Genomic DNA, 20775 nt, shown 5'->3' on the forward strand with positions numbered 1-20775 from the left:
AAAAAGGTAATTAAAAAATATAAAAGTAAAGTAAAAATAATTAAGCTGAAGACCAGCAGATACAAATGCATGTTAAAATTCAAACTCAAAACGACTAGAAATTACTATTAAAGAAGAAATGAAACACAAAACGAACAGAAATTACATAAACAATTACGGAAAATTAACATATAATAAGTACTAATATAAAATGAATAAATAATCCTTAAAACAATTAATGATTAAACCGAATTTGCAAATAAAGCTTAAAATAAAACGAATTTTTTTTTGTTGAATTACGAATGAAAACCGAAACAAACAAAAATTGAGTAAACAAGCAATACGAACAAACATAACAAAGATACTAACATAAATGAATCAATAAATCTTAAAACGTATGAAACTTAGATTGAATACACAAATCAAGGTTGAAACGAACAAAAATCACTTTTAACAATAGTTTGGTTACTGCCTCCTTCTTTCACTTTCAAAGTCTAAAACCTACTGTGTCATTGGCGATTTATTGAAAACTTTATTTGTCTTGAACAATCTTGGAAAATACAAATGAAATAAAATTGAATATTTGATAAATTGTTGAAAGATCATCAATTCAAGATTTGTTTTCACTGTAATTTCTTTTTCATTTTCAATGCTGTAATAACTGGAAAAGAACATATTTGTAACATTATTCATTTTCGGTGAAGCGCCAAGAAGGTCTTGGACTTTAACAGTGAAAAAGGAGGCAAAACCCAAGCTCTTCAGATTAGAGATTAATGTTGGTTTCAAGCTGGATTTGCATAATCAATTGATGTTTCACTCGTTTTAAGATTTGTTTATTCATTTATATAAGTAACTATTACTTGTTTGTTTGCTATGATTGTTTATTTACTGTTTGTTCGTTTTGGGTTATATTTATGCCACAAAAATCGTGATTTTTTAAATTAAATATCTTAATTTGATTTTTAATCTTGATTTGCATATTCTACTTAAGTTTTACCGTTTTGAGATATACTTATTCATTTATATTAATATCTGATGTATATTTTTTTGCTATGATTGTTTATTTAATTTCTGTTCGTTTTGGGTTTTTATTAGTAACTATTACTTGTTTGTTTGCTGTGATTGTTTATTTAATATTTGTTCATTTTAGGTTTTATTTATGCCACAATAGCAAAGTAGTTTTGTTCATTTTAACATTGATTTGCATATTCAACTTAAGCTTTACCGTTTTGAGGTTAATTTATTCGTTTATATTAGTATCTGATGAATGTTTTTTTGCTATGATTATTTATTTAATTTCTGCTCATTTTGGGTTTCATTTATTCTTTAATAGTATTTTGCGTTCTTTTTAAGTTCTAGTTATTGTAGGTTTCCATTTCTTAGGATCTTAGGTTTAATATGAACTTTACTTTTCTTTAGAAAATATTTAACGAATTTCTGAGAAACAGCTAAGGGTATTATGTCAACAATGTTAGGGCATGTTGAAGGGGGCGTTAAACTGGATAGGATTACTAATAGGGTGTTTTTGCAATATCTCTAGAATGGCTAAGAGGATTAAGGTGAATCTTTCAGGGATGTCTGATGTAGGTATTGAACTAAACCAAAACACACTGTACGCAGGTAGGTGGTCAAAACAGCCAATCAGAAACATCTGAGGAATGGCTAATGGTCAAATCAAAACTTTCAGGGATAACACGACTAATACTACTTAAAATGCTACGTATGCTACTTTTGAACCTGTGATTTTGTACGACTACGACTTTTTTTTTACTCATTGCGAGTGCGATCGCTTTTTACAGCTTGTGTAGGTGGCTGTGACCAATTAGTACTACGGCTACTTAAGACTGGGAGACCAGTTCGTTATCTGCACTTTACTAAAAACAAAATATAATTCAAACGTTTTCCATTTTATAATATTAAGACATCTGAACCTATCGAGAAATTCAGGAATGAATCTCAAACTAAATTAAACTGATAATGTGGTCATCTGTTCTTTTCAGCAATCTCGGCTATTATTTTTTGTAATGTTTCGAAAAAAGAACTCACGTTCATCATGAGTACTGCGTTCTTTGTGTTCTGGATGATTTAATTTCGATTGTATCTCAACTTTGCGTCTTCAATAGTTCTTTCATTTTAAACCAATGGCTTTTAAGTTAATTACGTAATAAAATCAGTTCACACACTAGCAAAGCCACAAACACTAAAACCATTTATGCTTTTTTTGCTGGCTGTCATAGAGGAATCTTGTTAGAAAACCAAACGTAGTGTCAAGTCAAGAGAGAGCAAACCTTGACTAGACATGAATGAATTGGCGATGCATGGTCGTCTGAGCCCCTTTAGACTGCGGTTGTCTTCAGGGAGTAGGGGTTATGTACTTTTAATGAATGGCGTCTTCATCATAAACAAGAGTAGGGCTACTACTCGTTTTCCTAATGGTAAAAGTACTTAATTAAGTACTTTTTAAATAAAAAGTACTTAATTTACTTAAATAACCGATTCGCTTCAAAGTTCTGCAAAATTAGTATACCTTTTTTCATTATAATAATTGGGGAACAGAATTGAAACACAACGAAGAATTGGATCAGGGATTGGTTACTAGACCGCGGTCGTTTTCAGGGATTAGGATTTATTTACTTCTACTGAATGGTGTTTTCACCACAAACAAGAGTGGGTTACTGCCCGTTTCTCTAACGGCAAAAGTATAAGGCCTACTGCGTATTTGTTGCTTTACTAAAGAAAAATTATATTACAAATATTTTCTTTTGTTCTTATTACAATATCGAACTTAAAATGAAAATAGCAGTTAAACCAGACCAGGATTTACCAAAAGGTCCTGCGGCTTTTGAAATTCCCGAAGTTTTGGGAATTTCTTTCCCCGAAAATCTTTCAAAAACGGACCGGCAAAAGCGCTTGGGCCTAGAAGCGTAAAACCAGAAGTTTTTGGAATTTTTTCCCCCGAAAATCTTGTAAAAACGGAGCCGCAAAAGCGCTTGGAGCTAGAAGCGTCAAACCTTTAAATCCGGAATGGGTGAAACAAAATCTTGAGCTGGCAAGCTTTCTGTAATTAATATAATTATATATCCAATATTCAGTTTAACTTATTAGTTCTTTCCCAAAACTATTGATTTGGTTTAGAATAAAAAATATATTTTGAAATAGGGAATTTTGAAAAGCTTGAAACTTTGCCAATCATAACGAACAAAAAATAATTGAAAAAACTTTCCGAAAAAGAAGTTTTCTAAAGAAAAGTAAAGTCAAAATGAAACTTAAGATCAGAAGAAATAGAATTTACAATAACTTGAACTCAATAAAAACAGGAATTACAATTTAAGAATAAATGCAACCCAAAATGAAGTGATATTAAATAAAAAATCACAGCAAAACAATATATAACAGGTACTAATATAAATAAATTTTCAAAACGAGTGAAGCTTAAGGTGGATGAACAAATCAAGATTAGAATGAACAAAAATATTTTATCATTGAGGCATAAAGCTCAAAACGAAGAAAATTTAAATAAACAATCATAGCAAACAAACAAGTAATAGTTACTAATATAAATGAGTAATTAAATCTTAAAACGAGTGAAACTTAAATTGAATAAGCAAATTCAGCTTGAAACGAACAAGAATCTCTACAAAGAAGAGTTTGGGTTTTACGTCTTTCTTTCGCTCTTAAATTCTAAAACCTAATGCGTCGTTGGTGCTTTATTGAAAACTTGAACATATGTGTCTTGAACAGTCTTGAAATGTACAAATAAAAGCAAACTGAATGTTTTATATATATTACTATTAACTGTTGAAAGATCATCAGTTCAAGATGTTATTTCACTGAAATTTTATTTTCATTTTAATACTACAGTAGCTGGAAAATAAAATATTTGTAATATATTTAGTTCTCAGTGAAGCAATAATGGCGCAATAGGCTCTAGACTTTTACAGTTAGGGAAGGGGGCAGTATCCAAACTTTTGTTTGTAGTGAAACTATATTTTTCTTAAAGAGTCTTGGAAAGAACTAATCAAATCAAACTATGTATTTGATATAATAGTATTAATTGCTGAAAGCTTATCTTTTACTATAATTTCTATGTTTATTTTTAATGTTGTAATAAGAACAAATATAGTATTTGTGATATAATTCGATTAGAAAACTTTTCTTTATAAGAAAGTTTTGTCCATTCAGTATCAGTCCTATTGATTATACTGATTATTTTTATACCTAGACACCATTGTTTTATGTAAAAATAAAGGAAGTCGTCTTCATCGATTAACACAAATATCCAACAAAACCCAGTGTATGAGACGAATAATTAAAATTATTGATATATTTGGAATCATGCAGTTTGTGGTAACGAAGTATAGGTAAGGAGTGATACTTAGCTTAAAATAGTTTTTTTTTTTCGTATGCTGTCCAATGGTCTGAGTTGTGCAGGTATCAATTTCCTGATTCGACACCATTGCCCGGAATTGAAATGTGTGGTTGGGCCAAATTATCCAGCACTCCACCCCTAAATTTCAAAGAATTTTAATGAAAATCATACCATCACATTTAGTTTGTGAAAGAACCCTATCTGTAGAGGTTTCAAGTTCCTATATAAAGAATTATATTTTCATTTTTATTTTTATTTTTTTGCCAGAAGGAAGATCACTGGTATGTGTTGAATATTTTTTTGTTTTTATTTTCCCAGTCATGATCTTATCAAACCAGTGATCCTAGAAAATTAAGAGAGGGCTCATACAATCAGAAATAAAAAATTCTAACGACCTTTTCAATTGACCCAAAATACTGGAGAGAAACTAGCCTGCTTCATCAGCCTTTTTCCCCGAGCAACATTAAAACTCAAAACGGACAGAAAATTTTTCGTCTAAGAGGGGGTTGCCACTTTCATCAATACCTCACTATTCACACTTTTTTTTTTTAGAACTTTCATAAAAACTTATTCTTCTAATGAAATGGGCTTATTAATTTCAGAAGCCCTTCTTAAATATATTGAACAGAAAGTTAAACTTTAGCGTAGCAAACGAGGTACTGAGGAGGGGCAGCCGCCCTAATATATGTAAAAGTTTCTGTATAGGTCTGACAAGTATTCTCTCTGAATATAAATGTGGAAAACTCCATTTATATACAACCAATAAATGCCGAGTGAAATTCACAGTACAACCACCTAAGCAATAAGGAGTTTCATACAAAGAACATACACTTGATTATATTTTGAAGTAGAATTCCAGGGCTGAAGTGAACTTCCAAAAGAAAAACAGAAGCAAAAAACCACATGAATTATAGGTCCATTGGAAATGCGGGGAGATATGAGGGAAAAGGTTAAATCTCAATATTTTGAGTTGAGGAATTAGTGATAAAGAGATCGGTAAAAAGAGATAGGTAGAACATTTGAAAATGCATTAAGTTGGAGTTTCTTCAACTTAAGTTGTAGTGTAACAGGTTCTAGAGAATGATGTAAAGAGTGACGAAACAGTAACAAGGCATTTAGATCTGAAAGAACATTTATTTATTAAGAACTTAGAAATTCTATCAAAAATATAGAAACATTTAAATTCAGTTTTAAGAAAGTACTAACATTGGAAATTAGATCAGAAAACACGTTGAGGTCAAATTGAGACTTGGAAGAAGTTTCACTTTAATGACATGAGGACTGGACCTTTTTTTACATCCAATTTTGTCAGTAGTTAGATACTGGATCAGCAATCAGTGGTACTTTTGTTAACAATTAGACGTGAATAATTTAGCGGATAATTCTGATCAAAAGAAGAGGAGCTCACGGAATCCTGTTGAAGCTGTTGGATAGCAGGTGATGCTCCTTCGCCATCCTGAATTTGACTCAGAAGCTCCATCCACTCACTTTCTATGCGTATTATAGTGTCTATAGGTTTTATTAGCTCTTGAGAACTCTCTCTTCTCTGAAAGTAAAAAAAATAAACTTCGAATTCAGCGACTGGAAAAGAAGCAGTATTTTATGGAACGGTCATGACTACTTAGTTTTTAAAAATTTGGAAAGCATTGAACTAGGATTATTTGAATAAGATAAAAAAAAGGGCGCCAGCAGAAAATTCTTCAGGGGATGGGGGGGGGGGCAGATGCCAAACTAATAGTGGTGGTTGGGTAACCGCGAATACATTGCAATATATTTTTTCAAAGGAATAAGTTTGTTTTTAAATATTATTAGGAAAAAAAAAATCTCAAATAAAAACATTAATTAAATTGGATGCAAAATGAATTACAATACAGAAACTTTTAAACAACAAGGACTCCAGACAAAGGCATAAAGTTATTTAACCAAAAATATGTTTGAATATTCTCTATTTAATCTTAAAAAAAAAATCAAACTCAAATCAAAATTACAGAAAAGTTTATTGTTGTATAATATAACAGAACTAAACTTACTTTTTAAGCAATTTCGTACTCCTTAGAATAGTTTACACAAAAAGTAGAGATAAAAAAATATAATCCTGCCTGTATAGATACCACGTTTTGATTTTATACCGGCCATGTTAAATGTACCTTCTTCATAACAGTACAAATCACCCCCTCGAACTTAAATCTCTGATAAATTCAGATATTAAAAAGAAGAATAGAATAGTGAAGGAAAAACTAAATTTTAACTTACCATCCATCTGTCAAATTGACGTTCTTTCTTTTATTGACGTATTTAACTAAAGAAAATGAACAGATTCAAAAAAAAATTCGTAACAAGAGAATCTTTTCAAATAGTTTTTGATAAGAAGCTGGAGGTCAAAAAGTGACCTGAGCTAATATTCACCAAAACTAAAAATGAAACTTATGAAAATAGCTACACTGGTCCTATTGGTATTGTATGGTTATTCTAAATTTATAACGTTCGTTCAGTTTATTGTTACCCACCTAATACCAAAATTCTGAGATAATTTTCCAGATTTTTGAAAAAGGAAGAAACGATCCCAAAAAAGCAAGCAGTATTGTAGAAAACTACTTAATCAAATGCCTCACATCAGAGAACCCTACTGTAGAGGTTTCAAGCTCCAGTCTTCAAAATGTAGAATTTCACGTTTTTTCAGACGAAACATCGTTGGTGCATGTTCATTTGTTTTGTTTTTACCAAAGGTTAATTGTATCAAACTGAAGGATCGAGATAATTGGGAGGGAACTTGCTCAAACGCAAATTTAAAGTTCTTTTTTAAGTGACCATGCAGATTAGGACAGAGAAAAGTCATATTTTCTGCCAGTTTAGGACATCTAACTACGACTTTATCCCATTTAGGACGAACTTACAAACGATCTAAAATCCTGAAAAGCTAACTGATTAAAAAGTATCAATAGCATGGGCCCCTGGATGTTGGACTCGGGTCCCTGAAAGAGGACTTGGAGTCCTGAATGCTAATGGGGTGACCTGAACTCATGCATAAGCCTGGTAATAGAAAATCGATGTGATCAGGATCATTGTATTACAAAAGAATTTTTGGCCTGTTGTACTCTTTGCAGTATTTGAGATTGAAACATGTTCAATTGATCATCGAAAGAATATTTCTGTCTGGCAATCACCTCAAATCACCAAGGTATGCATATTCTCGGACTGATGCCAAAGAAAGATGCCTTGAAACAACTCACTGGTAGCATCTACCAAAAATCCAACTCCAATCGAAAAATCGATTGCGCAATGAACTTGTTACGACTTTATGACGCTTAACACCAGCTGGCCACTGTCCCAGAAAAAATAATTTGATTGCCTAGAATGTCTTTCTAAGGACATAATTTTATCAATGACTCATTAGCTCAGTCGAGTGACGTGTCATTCTTTTACCATAGGAAATAATGGGTCTCACGTTTGACTCATATATTAAACATAATTTTATGAAACCAATGGAAAACTGCTTAGGAGCTAAAAATGTTATTGGTTCAGTTGTTATCTCAAAGGACCAAATTATTAGGCGTGTCACAGAACGTGTTGCATTGTCTCACCGACAACATGAATGAATATTCGATATCAGATAACACATCACTCTTGAAGTTCTCAAAAATATGTGAAAGAATTCTTGGAAGTCAGGATATGGGCCCGCTTGTATTCATTGCATTGTTTCATTGATATCATAGATGATTAAGCAATACCAGATAACGTATCGTTCTTGAAATTCTCGAATACATGCCAAGAAATTTTGTAGTCATTACAATTTTTGGAGGTCGAAACCAGTTTCAATAACCTTCAAAAGCTTAGGCCTGTCCAGCAAGCATCTTAAATCACCGTGGTATGCATATTCTCAGATTGATGCCAAAAAAAGTGCCTGGAAACAGATCACTGATAACATTTACCAAAAACCGATTTGAAATTGAAAAACCGATTGCCCAAAATGCTAGTATTAATACTGTGACTCGCAACCTCAGTTGGCCAGCTTTCCAGAAACAAAACACTCATTGCCTAGAATATATTTCTAAGAAAAAAATATCATCAATGACTCGTTACCTCATTCAAGTAACGTGTCATTGTTTTGCCATAGGACATCATGGGTCTCACATTATAATCCTAGATCAGACAAGAATTTCAAAAATCAATTTAAAAAAATACTGCTTAGAAGGTAAAACGTGTGTCGTTGGAAAAGAAAAATGTCGCTATTTATAACTGTAGTTAACAATGACATCATCTATGACATTGGTTATTTACATGGCAGCATAGGGAGAATCGCAGTTAAACCTTGTTCATGATTTTAATCCACTAAGGAAGAAAAGAGTAGGGGTATGAGTCCACTCGGAGTGCATAATGGGATACTACTCTCTTCCACTTAAGAAGTCGCACCAAAAGTGCCGTTTTAGTGCTATATGCCAATTATAGATAGTAAAATTGATAAAAAGCACTCAAATATAAATAGTAGGTTTAAAATAAGTATTGGCATGGAGATTGGTTCTTACACCACTTCTTGAAGTGAAGCAACGCTGGCACCAAATATTTTAATGGAGAGCCTCGTGGCCACTACTGCTGTATCGTAAATATAGAGTATGGTAATACCTTCTTACGGTATACCCTGTTCAAGGGTATGGTAAAGTGATCGAACAGTCAAATGGGCTAAACTTTGGGCCAAGGGTGTCATCACCGGGTTTGCCACTAATATCTCTAGTTACCTCTAAGTAGGGTAAACGGGCCCCCATCAATATACTTATAACGACATTTTCTTGTGAACTCTTTTCCTACCCTGCCTGCCAGACTCCCTAAGCGGAGTTCTTGCAAGTTCTATACGGTAAACTTTAAGTAGGGGTGGACCTTAAATAGGCCCTGGCTAATCCGCTACATTAGAGTTCACACCACTGCTTTCTTTTGAATAACATTATCTTTCAATGACTGAGATCCGGAAGACAAAAATAGAATTTACCTTGAAAGCTTACTTATTGCGAAATCACTAACTTGGCAACGAGACTTTAACTTATCACTAAAAATTATACTATAAGCAAATCTAAGGAAATATAATTACGAAAACAAAAACAGGTTATTTCTCTGGAAAAAGAAAAAAAACAAGAGTTGGAACTGAAACACATCCCCCTGTAAGATAAATGACCACCATATCGTATGGGAATCCACATGAGGTTTTGAAAATTGAAGTCCACAAGATTTGCAGAAAATAATCGTGCTTAGCATGATTAAAATACAACTTTTCTCACTCTCACGAACTTACATTTGAGAGAAGCAGAAACTCATTTACTGACACATTTGATGACGCAAGTCGTGATGAAAAATTGACTGAACTAGCCTCTTAGTCTCCATCGGTGGAAACAACACCACATCTCACTTAAAACGCATATTGCCCCCACACACCATTTCAAATAATCCAAGGCTGAATATGCGAAGCCCTTCGAAAACGATAGGGGTAGAGGGAAAACAGTTGAAAGTTTGAGTGAATCAATAATCTGTTTATTCTGGGTCCCCTCCCCAGGGATAATCAAATGAAGAGTACGCATTGATACCAACTGAAGGTGAGATTTGGGTATTTAACTCAAGGAATAAGGTTTGAAGGAAATAATTGCCGATCCTCATGAAGGGTTTTAAACTATGAAGTGAGGTACTGGACAAAGGTTTGGGTGAAATATAAAGTGAATGGGAGAGAATATCCCCCAAGGACTCCAGATCAGAGAGAAAAGCTCGGTAACAGAGTCACAACTGGCCAGCCAGCTTTCTGTTGATCCAGCCGTCGCTCATTCATGGCTCTCTGAAGGGGCTTCTCCCCCGAAAAGAGACCAAACCTTCCTTAGACTTAATATGACTAATCTCAGATTCCTTACCAAGCTTTCCCAATCCAACCCAGGTGTAAACCCAGCAATAAATTTTGGAAGGGGATACATGGCTAAAAAGGAAAAAAAGTTTTTGGAATATAAGGTACATTCGTTTTTGAGACAACAATGTAAATATACAATTATAAAATAAAATCAAGCCACCTTTTTGCTTTGATTTAGACTCTCCAAGACGTCCTCTGCATTAACTGGAACATTCCAGAGCATGAATAATAACGCAAATCCAATAAACCGTTCCTAACCTGATCCACTCCTGGTATAAGACTTTACTCTTCTCAGGGTAGTAAAGAATGCTCACGCGTAGCCGTAGGGATGAAAATTGTTGCACCAATCTTCAAAAATTTATGCAGAGTGAGGAAAATCATCACATTCTTTTAATCACAACATGAAATATTTTAGTGCCATGTTTTCTGACTGCATCCACATTCTCCTCCTTAGAGCTAACACAGTTTACAAGCTTCCCCTATAGCTGTCTGCATCAATATACAAAAAAAATAAGTCAGAGTATCCGATGAATCCTTTGTTTTTTCCTCGTGGAGGCAAATACAGTGCTTAGGAAATAAGTATTGCAGTTACTCAGCAACTTTCTGTGACTGAGGAATTGTTGATGCAGCTGCTGCAGAAAGTAGTCCATAAATGGTATAAACACAAAAAATTGAAGACGTTCCAGGATCAGCTGACACTTTTGCGTAATTATTCCTATACGTTTGTTTGGAGTTCATAATGCGCACTCTAATGCTGATTTGACCATCCTGACAAATTTCAGTCCCTTCATAAAAATTGAATGAACCATAGCTGTACTCCTCTGTCTTATGTCTGTATCTTTGCTCCTAAGATCGTCAGAATGTTTGAGAAAATGTACAAGATCTATAGTATCTGATTGCAAATATGTCGACAATATGTGTGACAGACTAAAGACTTACTGACAGTAACCATAACTGCAACAAAGCTGTATCTCTCAAAAAAAGATAGCAAAGAATAAGCTTTGCTTGAAGATTCCTAATCTGAATCAGGATGTTCTTGAATTTCCTTCATAGCCTTACCGATACTGATATTACATCTCATCAAACAAAATATTACGTTTAAGTGCTCCATCCGTCTAGTCTCACAAATTCGTTCAATCTTATTTCTTTTGTCCTTGTGATGTGATTACTTACTTGAACAATTTGCTTGAAAACTGCAGAGCGCTTAGGTTAAATTCTAAAAGAATCAATTACTTCTTTCAAAGTTCCCAGATAATTTCTTTATAACATGTATGTTGTACATATGATTCAGGGCTAAGTTTAAGCCGCGACTTGCACAATAAACATAGACTGCCCGAGGAAAAATTTCACAGAGCATAGAAGCCAATCCTTGAAACTGAAACTCATAGATGAAGCTCCATCATAACCTTGCCCCCTTAAGTATTTAATTTCTTCCCGTTCCAACTAAGGTTAATATCAACCAAGGTGTGCTATCAACCAATTGTTTCCACTTGAAAAAGTATGTAATTTTTCACTTCCGTTTTGAGATGGTAGATGGCTAATTAACAAACAGGAGCGTAGGCTTCTACATAAACACTGAAAAAGCGCATGCGTAATTTAAATTAAATTCAAAAATCTTAGGAGCCCGAGGTTATAACAGCACGTGGCTTACTTGGCAGCAGCCTGGCATTGTTCCCAACTGCATTTCTACTAAACAAAAATTCTCCTGTGAAGATGAGAAGATCATCCCACATTACCTACTTGTTGTGCATACATTACTCTACATTAGTGAGAATAAAACCCGTAATGAATTTGGTTACCTTTTAAGACAGTTATGCTTTAAATTTTATATTAGAAAATTAATAAGTCATTCAGTTTTTATCCTCATCTCAATAAGATTTACAGAGTACATTTTCCTTTTGATCAATAAGATTACTCAAGATCTCTAAGAACATCGGTCCTACAGGACAAATTTTCCAATTTTTTTTTTGGGGGGGGGGGGGATATATCCCCTTTATCCATTCCCTGGGTTCGCTCCTGATCCGACCCAACATTCAATGTCCCTCAACTTTTCCCAAAACCGTTTTAGGTTGTTCAACTCTATTTTATGATAATCTTGTTTCATTCTCAAGGGGACCTGGACCTTTTCGTTCTCCCTAAGCTCTTCCTTCTTCTCGTCTTTTTGTAATTCTTAATTTTTAAATTAAATTTAATTTAAATCATCTTTAAATTTGAATAGGACTCCAGTGTACACTATCTTTGACTGAATCTCTTTATTGTATTTACGTTTAATATATCTTTTCTCTCTTTTGTTTTTTTTTGTTTTTTTTTTGCCATAGTATTAAATAAATCTTCGTCAAATGGAAATTGAATTCCCACATCGGGTTTTTCATATAGTACCAAAATTTCTTGGACTTTACAAAGAAAAAAAGGTAAAATAAATTTCTTATCTTTTTTTTCGTACAATTAGTGCTTCATTTTGGTCTTTACTTGTCGGCGTCTCATACTCGGTACATGTGATTTGAAGTTTACTATTTTCTGAAAAATTTCCCAAAAAATCAATTACGTGCGTCTTGTTTGCAATGTTATGTGGCGCTGCCATTTCCATATTCCATTTTTCCGGATTATCAACATTTTGAACTGAAGAATCAAGCTTTTCGTTTTTTCGACAGAGAGGCTTAGCCTCCAATTTTCTTTTATAGGCCAATCCACCCCCCCCGTTTTCAACGAATTTGAAATTTTTCCGTCTTAGTATTTAATGTCTAATAATTTCCATTTTTTTTGCGATTGATCCTTAGACAAATTATTATGACTATCCGACGGCCTATAAGTAACTTGTGATAAAACGTCACTTTGCGAGTTTCCTCAATAATCTTTCATTAGTCTGTCAATTGTTTTCGCAACATCTTGGTAATATTTTTTACCGGCCTCCCTACGAGCCTGTCGTTCCTCCTCTACATTTTTCTCGATTATTTTCAATAATTTAGGGGTGTATCCTTTTCGCGGTCCAGAATTTTTTTAATTAATGAAAAACTTGTCAATACTTTCCCTCTGAAATTTGTCAACCTTTTGAAATTTGTCAACCTTTATGATTGAAAATTTTCTCTTTGTCCTGTTGCATAAGTTTCTTAAGCGATTTTCCCTTTTCACCAGAAGGACAAACCCGATCCAATTCATTATATCGATCTTCAATAATCTGCTAACGTTTCATAAAAATCTTTCGATGTTCCCTATTTAATAAAAAAAAACAAGTTTTTTGAACTGAAAGTATGGAGCGACATTAAAGCTTAAAACGAACAGAAATTAATTCGTATATGAAAGGGTCTATTCCCTCCTAAATGCCCTGCTCTTTACGCTGAAGTTTGACTCTTTCTTTCAACTCCACTTTTTAAAACAGAAAAAATAACTTTAGCGTAAAGAGCGGGGCGTTGAGGAGGGGACAGCCCCTTTCATATATGGATTATATCCTGTTCTGTTTCTAAAATCAGGCAAATTTTCTCGGGTTCGTAACTTTTGATAGGTAAAACTAAACTTGGTGAAACTTAGATATTTAAAATCATAAAAATTCAATTCTTTTGATGTAACTATTGGTATCAAAATTCCGTTTTTTAGAGTTTCGATTACTATTGAGCCGGGTCGCTGCTTACTACAGTTCGTTACCACGAACTGTTTGATATTCTCTAAAATAACTCTAAATCATTTTAACAATTGCTGACCGTTCTTTTTCGTTTTCATTTAACGATTTCTCCATATATTTGTAATTGCTTTTTAAGGGCCTCCATAAGGTCTTTGAAATCAATATCTTTTCTTTCCTTTCATGTCTGTTTCTTTATAGGTTTCTCTGACCCTTTCGTCCGCTTTTCTTTTCTTTCTACTTTCATCTTTTTCAGGATGGTTTTTTTCCATATATTCTCGGTGATCTCTCTCAAAGGCTTCCATATCAATCTGTCATTCCGTTTTCCTACTTTTTCTATGGGGTTCACTTGCCCTTCTTGATCTTGTGTCAATATCTCTGTCCGCCATTATTTCAAAATTCAGCTATCTTCAAAATGCTCCTTCAACCTAGTCCTATGGTGGCGCAGTGGTTTTGACCTTAGCTTGGTAATACGGGACTCAAAGATCGAATCGTGCTGCAGCAATGCACTGCAGGGCCGACGCAGGGACCTTAGTAGTCAAGAAGCGTCGTTAATCTGATACAATATGATACAATGCTCCTTCAACCTAAATGAAAATCCTTTTTCCAATGTCAAACTTCCGGTCTCCTTGAAACTTGTTTATGACTTAAGTTGCGTCACATAATCACAAAGTTTTATTTAATCTAACTTGGCAACACCAATTAAGATCTTCGTAATATTTTTAATCGATTTCGTCTTTTCTTGCAATTTTTTATATGTAATCACAATAGGCTACTGTGTATGTTAATTTAGATCGTCTTTCTAGATAAAATGGATTCTTTTAGCTATCTTTTAATAGCTTTCCTTAACTAGCTGCCACCAGATATTGGTGCGAAAATGGGTCCTTGCGCCACTTATTGTAGTGGAACCAACGCTGGCGCCAAATACTGTAATGGTGAGCCTCATGACCACCACTACTGTACCGTAAATACAGAGTATGGTAATAACCTATTACGGTATACCGGGTGGCAGGGTATGGTAACGTGATCAAACAGTCAAACGGGCCAAACTCTAGGCCAAGGGTGTTTCCACCTATAATATCTCTAGCTATATATTTCTAGGGTAAACAGGCTCTCCTGTCGATGTACTAATGACGGTATTTTCTCGCGAACTCTTTTCTTTCCTGCCTGGGCAACTGGAAAAATAACCTGAATAGTTGTAGAAAACTCCTCACATGTATTCTTCCAAAGAACACTTAAACATAAATCTATAAACTCTGGAGACCGACTCCCTAAGCAGAGTTTTTGGAGAGTAAAAACGAAATTACTAGTTATATTCAACGAACTTTGCATAGGTACCTTGTATTGGCTTTTGCCAATCCGCTAAATTAAAGTTAAAACCACTCTTTTGAATTATTCTTTTGAATAATATTATCTTTCAATGGCCCAGATCAGGAAGACAAAAATAGAACTTAGTTTGAAAGCTTATTTATTGCAAAATCACTAGCTTAGAAACGAGACTTTAACTTATCATTGAAAATTCTACCAAAGGTAAATCTAAGCAAATGTAATTACGGAAACAAGAACAGGTCATTTATCTGAAAAAAGAAAAGAGCAAGGGGTGGAACCCCAACAATGATCATTCCTGGGATATGCTTTATAAAATGAGTGCATCATATTTGCAAAAATGGTGGATTATCTGAAAAGTAATCATAAGAAACGACAAACCATTGATTTTTAAGACTTTAATTGCAGAGCTTATTAAGGGGACTTGGAGGAGGAACATACGGGAGGTGTTCTTTGAAACCTCCAGTTAAGGGTTTTGGACTATAATTATTACCCAGTAATTTTTATCCTAATCCGAGGAAATAAAATTTGTTGGCCTTGTTTCAGGTGTCACACAAAATACCTTAGGTGTTCCCACTTAGCTGGATCCCACCAGCCAAGGTCAGAGACTAATACTTTCTCTCTATTCTACACAAAGGGCTTAAGCTAGCTAAGAACTGGACTGTAAAAACTCCTTGGGATATCCAGTTATTTGGAGGATTTTTGTAATATTTAGCCTATGTTTAAGTGACTAATTCTTGAGTGACAAAGTCCTAAACACTTTCCAATGCTCTTCTCATGTTGTAGCGGTTGTAACTAGTAAAAACAACCATGGCCCAAAGTACCTAAAAATTAAACCTTTGTTTGAATAAAAACTAATAGTGAGAAAAAAAAATTTCATCTGTAGGTGATTCAGGAATAGTAGCTATTATTTTGATTATTCATAATAGTAAAGTGTTATTTCGAGAACAGTTTTATGTGAGTTTCGAAAAATTGCTAAAAAACCCATTAGGAGCGACACTAGAACAAAACAACAAAATAACGCCCCTGGAATTCCCATGGCCGAAAACCCTATAAAGGAAACTTAGTCCCTTGGTCACAACAGCAAGGAAAATCACTTTTTTTGCCTGGGTAGTGCTGATGCGTCCTCATTTTTTTCCTTTTCTTTCGCAACTGTTAGGGGTAGTGAAACATCATAGACCTTTTTGAGGGCTTATTTGAAAATAAATTTGCTATATCTAGTACTTTTTGTAATTGGCAAAACTCAATAATTAAATAAAGTGCCATTTTATTACAAAAACTGCATCTTCGTATACAAGGTGCTTTTATGTTGGATTTGATGTCATAATTGAGTGACCTTAATCTCTGATTCTCTTGGGTTCGTTCTTTACTATAAAATCAAAAATAATTACTTATCTTATTACCAAATTTCGCTTTTATCCCAATCCCTTCCTCCCTAATAGAGAAACATAGAGCCCAGGCTATATTAAAAAATCAGGGAAGATTAAAAAATCAGTTGGCTGAATATTTCTTATCGTATACGGTCAGAGTAGTTGTGACTATGGTGGGTAAAACGCTTGAAATTGACTGTAGCTTAAAACAGTCAACCCAATCCCAGGGTCCAAACGCACTTGCGTGAAACTAATTTAAAAGGGAATTGTTCATTGATACAATTTGTGAAGATTGCTTATTGTAACACTTTTTTTTGCGGTGTTAATATAGTATAAGTTGTTTTACCATGAAAACAGAATATACTTGGGGAATATCAAGCTACGCGATACAAGTTAAAGCGAAGACGTAATACGAAGCAGAAGTCTCAGATTCGATATTTTATTCAACTTCAAACTAAAAAAAGGCACAACATTTCACAATTCACTCTCAGTACTGGTTTATTCCCTTAAAACAGGCTAAAAAGCTTAAGACATTCGGATTGAAGAAATACAACACTTAACAATTAATCGAACAATTCATTAGTATTTACATGTTAGATTATCGCCTCACCTTAGTCTAAAAAGCAGATTTAATCAACTAATTTAAATGTAAAAAAGTAAAATAGAAAAGTGAAATAAAAAAAAAGAAAATGAAACTAATGCTACTAACACGGATCTCCCATCGCTCCACGACAGAAAAGAACAGTATTTTTAATCAAAAGCAAATTTACCAAGGCTACGCAAAGGCAAAATAAAAAAAATAATGAAGAACTATTTCGTGATGCAGAGTTCTGCCACCTGTGGATTTCTCTAGATTAATTGATCCTTTTTTAATTCAACTTTTCGCTCAGTATTTTTCAAAAGCAAACCCCCTCTGTACATCTCTTCATAGCAAAAAATTAATGGAAGATTGAAAAATCAAAGTCGAATGATTCTTCTTGTTCTCAGTTTGGCTTTGAACCTTTGAAGTCAATAAATTTCTTATAATCTGATTTTCTGACAAAAAAAAACAGGATCGCCCAATTATGACAAACAGTGGTCATTTGTTTGTAACGAACTTATAGAAGCTAAAATACAAAATCTATTGTAAAATGAAAAAGACAAGTGAATTTCTTCTAGATCTCCAGACGGATTTTCCTGGTAAAATTGATTAGAGAGTTTTTGTTTTGTTTTTGAAATTCAATTCAAAAGGAAATTCGAAAATTTTGATAGAATGCGAGAACATGTCCTATTGCCAATTTCATAGGTTTCTTATCATTTTGCTCAAGGTATTTCATATAAAAATTATAATTATCTAGCGTTTTAATAATAGATAGAAAGTTCTGATCTTTTTCGTATCACCGTTTCACTAAACTTGGAACTATCTTTTAACTGGAACTCGGGTTACTGAAAAATAAAATTACATATTGGTTCCACATATCATAGGTGGATAATATGTTTTCACATGTGAATATGTTCCACCACAGACTAGTGTATTCTGTAAGCACAAATGGGAAATATAAGAATATTTGGTCATCGGTAGTCTTCCGATTTATGTACTAAACCTCAAACATTTTTTACATATATCTTACAGTATAGCAGACTCATACGAACAATTCAGAGGCCAAATTGAATAAGTCTATTATGAAAAAAAAAATAACAATGCTAAAAACGAAGCTATATTCCTAATTTGAACTTTAATGTACCCATTGCTTGGTGGAAAAAAAAATCTATGTTGCTTTTATGTTTGCTAGTACGTTTGGACATGGAAACATAATCTATAATAAAACTGAATTGAATTTAGAACATAATCTAGAGCAAACTTAAGGGGATATTCGACACATCCCGAAAAATTTCAGTGGAGTTACAATTCACTGAGGGTTTGTTACTTGGGGGTGGAATTTTTCACTGGAGAAACTTTCCATGAGAAACTGTCACCAGAAGAACTTCCCCACGGGATAATTTCCCATGGGAGAAACTCTATTTGGAGACGGGGATTAAATAACTAATTTTTTGGGCGAACTAGCAGGGAGGATGGAATTGTCCGGGGTAAATTTTCCAGGGGAAAGGATTTTACAAGAGAAGAGCGTTTCATCGAGGATTTCTCCATGTGGATGGCGGGAATTCTATGAAGGATGAGTTGTATTTCCTCGAAGAATTTGAAAAATGATCAGATATTAAATGAAGTTTTTCCCTGCTGAAAGTAAAGAGCAACATTAAAACTTAAAGCAAACAGAAAAAAAAATTATTCCGTATATGAGGGGTGCCACCCCCTCTTCCATACCCCAGTCTTTACGGTTAAGTCTGACCTTTCGTCCTAATTCTTTAAAACTATTTCCGAAACATAAGTGGCGTTTAATTATAATCAGAAGCTTTTACAAAAGTACTAAAAATCTTAGCATGAAGAGAGGGGTATTTAGGAGGGGGTAGTCCCCTAGTAAAAACAATAATATATGTCTGCTTTAAGTTTTAATGTTGCTCCTTAATCTCAAAAGAAAAAACAGTCAAAACAAAATTAATGTTCATAGAAATCGAGCCTGGTTTCTAAGTAGTCTGGCACATTTAGCATCATTAATAAGGAGGGGATATTAAATTATTCAATATATATATATGTATATATCTCCTTAATCCATGTTTTAGTAATTGTTACCTACATCAGCCAGTGGGGAGAGGGGCTCTGGGTTGCCCCCGCCCCCCTATCAAATAAAAAAAAACTGCTGAATTTCTGGCCACTTCCCATTCAAATTGTTAAATGAAAATCTGTGTTTATTTATACCCTCCCCTCCAAAAAATTTTGCGGTCGTGCCTGATCGATAGAGATTCAGCAGAATTCAAAAGAATATTCATGTAGCTCTTTGCCTGTTAGACAATGAAAACAGTTCGATTTACAGTTTGTTTGAAATTCACGACAGTAATCATTTTGATTTGTCACTTAAAGCCTCTAAACAATGATATTTATCACTAGCAACTGGATCCGCTGTCCAGGTCTTAACCGACATGGCCTTGACCATTCTTGGAAAAGAGTAAAGGCCAGTCTCTCCGCTTATCACTGATCGCTGATGTCAATATAAAGCGAAGCCGTCTTCGCTAATCAACTCACAAACGTTGTTCTATAGCCAAATCGGTTTCTGCAAAATATTCAAACGGCCAAAGCTTTTAAGATATTAGACCATTAATCCTTATTTTAGAAAGTGTACTTACGAATGTGCAATATTAAATGTCAATCAGAAACATTAACACTTAAATCTATAAAAATATAAAAGTAGACTTATTCAACTTGACATCTAAACGGCTTATGAACCTAAACCTGGACCTTATGAGTCGTTACTACTCTAGAAGATAGATACAAATGCCAAAAAAATATCTTAATCTAAAAAAGAAGCAACAAAATGTGACAAAATAATTTGGACCAATTACTTTCCCTCTGTTCTCCTCAATTAAAGTTCTAAAGCAAAGAAAAAATAAGAATCTTTATACAGTTGTTGGAGAAAACAACATGTTACTGGACATATCAATAATCCCTAAACAAATATCAGTTAAATTAAAATATTAAAGTCCCTACTTGAATTTTTGCACAATTTAATAACTGGGATAACGAAGCTGCTGTCAATAAAATGAAAAAAATGAATCAGCAACCCCTTCTTGATTATAAAAAAAGAAAAGAGAAATAATATTACATAAAAAAAACTCTCAAAGTGCAAATGGCAGTGATTAAAATATGAATACAGAAAACAAACAAAGGTCTAAACTTTTTCATCATGAACATACAAATTTACATAAACATCAAACTGCTCAGGAGTTAAACCAGTACTATCAACATCTATAGGCTTGCCTATTATGTGCAGCCTAAACTTTCCAGGCTGCTTAAGTCGCTGACGGAAGTGTAGAGCCCAGACTCCACGTCGCTCAACCATCTCAAATAAGTTCTCTTCATTTCCGTCAACAATATCATACTCGAAATGATCCTAAAAGTAAAGAAATATTTCATATATCACAAAGATTATTTGGCAAGGAGATGAAAACAGTCATATCTATATTGGCAGAGATTGCAAAAAAAAAAGAAAAAGAATATTTAAGCAAAAAAGAATGAAAAGGGAAATCAAACTATATATCCTAATTAACGTAAAACAGGAGCGGATTCTCAATGCAACTGACTAATAACAGACCTATACATAAAACTTTAACCAGGGCATATGTTTGTTAGAGGAAGGATGAGGCTAGT

At 33.8% G+C, this 20775-nt stretch overlaps 1 protein-coding gene across 1 annotated transcript in view; it reads right to left on the reverse strand.

Moving 5' to 3' along the window:
• Positions 1-16958: 16958 nt before the first annotated feature.
• The window catches only part of LOC136031115 (fibrillin-2-like), a 227011-nt gene continuing 223194 nt past the window's right edge, over positions 16959-20775 (reverse strand). The window contains exon 53 of the mRNA XM_065710426.1: positions 16959-20518. Coding sequence (XP_065566498.1) covers positions 20297-20518 — 222 coding nt within the window. The 3' untranslated portion in view covers positions 16959-20296. The remainder of the gene's footprint in view (positions 20519-20775) is intronic.

Source organism: Artemia franciscana, chromosome 9 (assembly GCF_032884065.1).
Source record: "Artemia franciscana chromosome 9, ASM3288406v1, whole genome shotgun sequence".
NCBI classification, from domain to species: Eukaryota; Metazoa; Arthropoda; class Branchiopoda; order Anostraca; family Artemiidae; genus Artemia; species Artemia franciscana.